Source organism: Branchiostoma floridae, chromosome 1 (genome assembly GCF_000003815.2).
Source record: "Branchiostoma floridae strain S238N-H82 chromosome 1, Bfl_VNyyK, whole genome shotgun sequence".
NCBI lineage: Eukaryota > Metazoa > Chordata > Leptocardii > Amphioxiformes > Branchiostomatidae > Branchiostoma > Branchiostoma floridae.
The window spans coordinates 18,472,472-18,479,140 of record NC_049979.1 but is presented as its reverse complement, the minus strand read 5'-3'; the positions used below and the strand labels follow the sequence as shown (position 1 = coordinate 18,479,140).

General features: G+C 39.0%; 1 protein-coding gene across 4 annotated transcripts in view; it reads left to right on the top strand.

The window, feature by feature from the left end:
• LOC118426326 (serine/threonine-protein phosphatase PP1-beta catalytic subunit-like) overlaps positions 1-6,669 on the top strand; it is a 25,286-nt gene that overhangs the window by 11,961 nt on the left and 6,656 nt on the right. For all 4 annotated transcript variants that reach the window (XM_035835647.1, XM_035835639.1, XM_035835653.1 and 1 more), the window contains exon 3: positions 3,178-3,282. In XM_035835647.1, the coding sequence (XP_035691540.1) occupies positions 3,178-3,282 (105 nt within the window). The remainder of the gene's footprint in view (positions 1-3,177; positions 3,283-6,669) is intronic.

Sequence of the window (6,669 nt, the reverse complement as noted above, 5' to 3'; positions counted from 1 at the left end):
TGGAATCGGATGGTTCGAGTGCCGTTGTTCCGGGCGGCTCAAGTTGCTGTTGGCCAAACAAAAATTGCAGGCCCGTTGGGCGTAGCTGTACAACGGTCCCTATCATCAATTACACGGAACATGGAGTACCTTTCAGACGATTTTTCCGTTGTACACTCTTCAGTACTTGCCTGATTAACCTAATTATTCCCCCTGTAGTCCGGGGATGCCGTCCTGGCAAGACGGTGCAGATGACAGAGGCGGAGGTGCGGGGGCTGTGCCTGAAGTCGCGGGAGATTTTCCTGAGCCAGCCCATCCTCCTGGAGCTGGAGGCTCCGCTCAAGATCTGTGGTGAGGAGGGGTCGCTTCTCAGTCCCTGTATTGGACACGACTTTTACAACATGGACAGCATGCGTATACATAACTAAGTACTTGTAGATTTACTGTGATGAACATTCTCAAACTTCACACAAACTAAAATATAACGTTACAAAACATACAAAATTCTAATCAGTTTGGGAAAGGATGTAGAATTAGATTATATATAATGTAAAACATGATTGAATCGAGAAATGACTTTATCAATTGGAATTGTTGAAGACAGGATGGATGACTAGAGTAAACTCCTCCAATTATCAAATTCCCTACAGGCCAATTTCATGCTGCTCACCAGGGTAACCATGCTGAAAAATATTCCACACTGTAGTTATCTCTTGTTAGTAACACAAGTCAAGCAGACTATTTACTAGCTGTATGAACCGTCCAATGTGGTCTGTTTAACTTTCAGCAAACCATCAGGAAAGATGTGTATTTATCATCAATACTGGATAAAACAGGCCATTACTGGATCAGACCAGTGTCTGACAACCTCTTCTGCTATCTGATGAGAGTAAAGGATAGGCTTGTGCAATGTAATGTTACCAGGGCTTAATGGATAACCCTGGTTATCATAGCAACAAACACATAACATGTTATCAGGACCAATTTCTCATTCTGTGCCTGAAATTGCCTGCTGTCCCAGGTGACATCCATGGCCAGTACACCGATCTCCTCCGACTGTTCGAGTACGGAGGTTTCCCGCCTGAGGCCAACTACCTGTTCCTCGGGGATTACGTAGACCGTGGAAAACAGTCCTTGGAAACCATCTGCTTGTTGCTAGCATATAAGATCAAGTACCCCGAGAATTTCTTCCTGTTGAGAGGAAACCACGAATGCGCCAGCATCAATCGAATATATGGATTCTATGATGAATGTAAGTATGAACTGTTTCAATTTACCACTGTTATGGTAGCAGTTAGGTTAATTTGATTTAATAATGGTTGATTTGAGGTAATGAAGGCAACCAGTTGTTCTGAAGTTATTGATTTTCTTGTGGGTGAAGTTTGCAACTGCATGGTCTAGAGCCATTAAAGTATGTTGTGAAGCACTTGTTTTGGTCAATGATCTTTGCTTGAAGGCATTTAAAAAGTTCAGCCTTTGATGGTTATGCAAAACTAATTCAAGCAAAAGGTCTCTTATTCTACATTAACCACTAGTAAAAAGCTGCAGAAAAGCCCCAAAGTCAACTGTACTTACCTAAGCTTTATTTGTGCTTAGTCTTGTTTGGTGACAGACAGGAAATGAATGAGCAAATCCTGGACATGCCGTTTGAATTGGTTGATCAAAATGATGTGTGTTTCTACAAGTGCTCTTTAGATTTCACACGCAAACATACAGTAACAAGTGTACATGAGTTGCCAAAAAAATGACTTGAAGTTGAACTAGACATCTTAATGATATGAGTTTGGTGGAGATGTGAATGATTCAGCACTGTGCCACATTTGCAGTATTTGGTTGGCACAAGGAGGTTTTATCAAGATGAAAGCTCCTTGGTTGGCAGGATGGATCTGTAGGGTCTAGTATGTTGTGACTTTGTATTCTCTCTTCTGTTACCTTGTCATTACCTGTGGGAATGTTGCCATCCTATTGGAGTGGTGCTTGTATTATCCATCACAGTGGTCTACAAGGCAACTCTTATTACTCTGTACATTGCAATTTCCATAATCTAATAACAGTAGCAGGCTCATTGTATACATGTAGCCTTTGTGCAACTAATTGGAACCAGTATACATAGTTGTCAGAGACTTGCCAGGGAACCTTTGTATTTGAATGTTTAACTTAAAGTAAAAGACAAACAACAGCAAGTATGTTGTTACATTTTGTTTGACTCTTGCTTTATGGTACCCAAAGTGTGAGGCTAGTGGAGGTCAAGGCCCAGACACCCACTGTTAATTATTTTTCTTAGTCTGCTGTGGCTGATCCCAAAAATAGCCCAAGGAGGGTTCTAATTTCCTGCATTCTCATTACCATGTTTGACCGTCGCTAATGTCATTAGGCTGCTACATTTCTGTACCTTGTTTGTCAGGGCTTTTGTTTGTATGTAATTTTTATGTTACTAAGGCATACAACCTTGTGATAGGAATTATTCTGTCATTTCACCCAACATAGATTAGAGAAAAAGAGATGTGCAACTAATATGACTCTAGTATGAGATGTTGGTTTTAACAAGATATGGATTCTAGTAACAGTCTACACTTTGGCTTGTGAAGATATTTTATTCAGCTATATATATATATAAATATATTATATGAGCAAAGTAATTATTGTGCTTTCATAGCTGTTAGATTCTTTTTTGACTAAGGTGAATTTTCTGAGTCAAGTCTGAATTGTCAGAAGTGAAGGACCTGACAGATATTCCATCAATTACAACAAAGTGTAGATAGCCTGAAGTGATACAACTATATTTATCTTTTAGAAGCTGCAAGTGCTATAAATGGTTGTCTGATATGCTCAGGCAAACAAACTTCATAGGTTCAAGAGGCCAAGCCAGAGAGGTCTGGACAAAAGAACACTTAACCTGGTGCAAACCAGGCATGACCAGCTCCGGTTTAAACTTTCTAGTCACACAGTTAAATCAGCACTTTGAAGATGGCCGTAAACTTATACAGTACATACCGGATTAACATGTTTATGTAGGGACATTCTTGACCTGTTACATGTTGAGTTTGTCATGACCCGCCATGGATCTAGCTCAAAATACTCCTTTACCATGATATGGTACAACTTACTACAAGAGGCATTTTCCCTCAAATGCTATAATGCTTTCAGTCACTGATTAAAGAACAGGTTACTTGATTTGTGCTGCTCCTCTTCTTCTAGGCAAACGACGATTCAACATCAAGTTGTGGAAGACATTCACAGACTGTTTCAACTGTCTCCCCATTGCTGCCATTGTGGATGAGAAGATCTTCTGTTGTCATGGAGGTTAGTGCCCTGTAGTTGATTTGTTTCACAATTACATCCAAAAAGCATCCAAAAAGTCATTTTTATCCAAGATAGACTGGTAGTACGGTAGTAGCCTCTGAGATAGATTGAACATTTCAAAATCAATTGTATCTCTATGATTAGAAGTACTGTATGTGTTGTGATTACAATGTATGGGTGAAGGCTTGCAGAATGGCTTTTTTGTGGCAAAAGAAGGTGTAACAGGGTATTGATTGCATCTTCCCGTAGATTCTGGCCATGTAAATGTTTTGTATTTGATATGTGTTTTGGTGCTACACAAAAAGTAGAACTATAGAGTGTTGCTATTCATGGGACAAATTATCAGTAGACATAACAAAAAAGGTAAAACACTATTGATTTTCCCTTCATAATTATATATACCAGATCAGTAACAGGGATACAATTGCTGGTCAGCCGTGGGGGCATATTCCCAGCGCATTTCATAATACACATCACTATAAGTCCAGCTAGCAAACAGTTTATACTTGTTTCAAGAATGCCATATCCTGTTATGTTGTTATCCAAGCTCAAAATAATGCTTGGGTGGTAGACGAGGCTTTGCCTGGAACGAAGTAAACACATTGGGTGCTACCCACACATGACATTTCTAGGGTATGGTTGTGTATTTAGCATGGCTCATTGTCAACAAGGGGGTGTTGCTTGGTATGGAATGTTAATCACTGTTCTGGGATGCCCATTTGCTAGGAGAAGGATTCACGATAAATAAAGCACTGACTGGGTGAAGATAAAAAATGTAAATGTTTTTGGATAAAAACAAACTCCTGAGTTGGAATGTAATCAGGCTGTTTTGTTATAAACACCAGATGCATAGTAATACAACATGTATATGTGATTAGAGGGTTATGTTTCAGAAGAGGGTACCTGTTAGTCACCAGTTCTGACCCAGAACCATGCCCATGGCTCAAGTTTAACTTTACACAATGTTTATTATTACCTTTGCCAGAATGGCTAAGGTTATGTTTTAGGCTTGTGAGTCTGTCTGTCTGTCTGTGTGTTAACAGCATAACTCAAGAAGCCTTGGATGGATCCCGGTGATATTTGGTAGGTGGATAGGGGTCGGGAAAACGAAGGTCAAGTTCGATAATGGGCCCCTAGCGACTTGCTAAGGTACTGCAGCAGAACCTCAATTTTTGATATCTCGTGTTCTGGACATGCCGTGGTTATGATTTTTGAGTGGTAGATAGCCCTTGGGGCAGAGAGTAAGTACTATAAGTTTAGACCCCCTAGCGGCTTGTTTGGAACTGCAGTCGCCGATTTCCTTTCAAACTTTGGACGAGAATAACTCGAGAACGTGTTGATGAATCATCACGATTTTTGGTATGTAGATAGCCCAAGTAACAATGTACATGATGAAATACTAATTATGCAAATCATGAACTAATTTACATAATTAAGGCCACACCGATTTAATTTCTTGGTTCACGGATTCGCTCGCTCCTATTTTTTGGGAAAAAAAATAAAAATAAAAATTACCACTCAGCAAATTTTCACCATTAAAGAAACCATTCACCAACTTTCTGGTGTAGCAAATTGGCCTTTATATTATAAGCTCCTTAAAGTGTGGGTACAGGTGCTGTTACTGTACAAAAATAGTGTTTTTGTACTTTTTTCAAGCTGAAAACCTTTTTTTCTTTATGTTTTGGATTAGCCGTTACCTTTACCCCAACCATTTTACAATTTTTATTTTTATTTCGCCCTCTCGCTCCATATTTTTTATGAAAAAATCCGTGAACCAAGAAATTAAATTGGTGTGGCCTAATGAGGAAAGTTTATAAATCCACTGCATTTCATGATAGGACTTTCAAACTTGTCACATATATAGATGAGAAAGAGAGAAATATCAATGCATATTAATTATGCAAATGACGGTCTCATTTGCATAATTAATGAGAAAATATACACGCGTTGACGGATCGTCATGATTTTTGGTATGTAGATAGCCAAAGGGAAGACTTACATGATGGAATTCTAATTATGCAAATCGACGGTTAATTTGCATAATTAATGAGGAAAATGTGTAAATCCACTGCATTGCATTATAGGACTTTCAAACTTGTCACATATGTAGCTGAGAAAGACAGAAATATCAATTCATATTGATTATGCAGATGATTATCTCATTTGCATAATTAATAAAAAATATGAACGTGTTGACGGATCGTCATGATTTTTGGTATGTAGATAGCCTAAGTAAAACCTTACATAATGAGATACTAGTTATGCAAATTAACAGCTAATTTGCATAATTAATGAGGAAAGTTGATAAATCCACTGTATTCCGTGATAGGACTTTCAAACTTGTCACATATGTAACTGAGAAAGATGGCAGAGAGTAAGAGGTGTATGTTTGGGTCCGCTAACATCTTTTCTTGAACTGCAAATCAGGAACTAATTTACATAATTAATGAGGAAAGTTTATAAATCCACTGCATTTCATGATAGGACTTTCAAACTTGTCACATATATAGATGAGAAAGAGAAATATCAATGCATATTAATTATGCAAGTGACGACCTCATTTGCATAATTAATGAGAAAATATAAACGTGTTGACGGATCGTCATGATTTTTGGTATGTAGATAGCCAAAGGGAAGACTTACATGATGGAATTCTAATGCAAATCGGCAGCTAATTTGCATAATTAATGAAAATGGCGAAATGTTATGAACCAACTCCGGGCATATAAAATAAAATGTAATGAGTAACACATTTATGTCTACAGACATCATTCTACATAAGGGACCTGACGATATTTACCGGGGGGGGAGGGCTGGTGCATAGGTGGGGGGGGCCAATGAAAAATTTTTTGAGCCGAGGGGGGGGCCATTGAAAAATTTTTTGAGCCGAGGGGGGGGCCATTGAAAAAAAATTGCCTGAGGGGCCTTCATAAATACAAGCAAAATGTGCCCCTGAAATGCAGGAAATGAAGTTTCAGATGGTCAACATTTCAATTTTTCTCTGGACGTCCCTTGCGACGGCTTGCGCCTCTGGCGCACACAACACTTCGGCACTCGTCGCCATCAAAAATCTCTTCCTCTGACAGAAAATTGTCATTACATTTAGCATAGTCTACCAGCGAAGTTTATCCCTCAAAATGCAGAAAATCGTGTCTCAGAGGGTCCAAACTTCATCATTTGAATGACATTTCTCTAGACCTACCTTGCGACGGCTCGTGCCATGCCCGGCGCTCAAAATCGTGGAAATACGTTGGGGGCGTCGTCACCCTCAAACCCATGTGAAGTTCTAATAGAAAGGCTAGTAAACTTAAAGCTTAGTCTGCCAGCAAATTTTGCCAATCAAAATTTAGGAAAGACCGTTTCAGATAGTCAAGATTCCAAATTTTC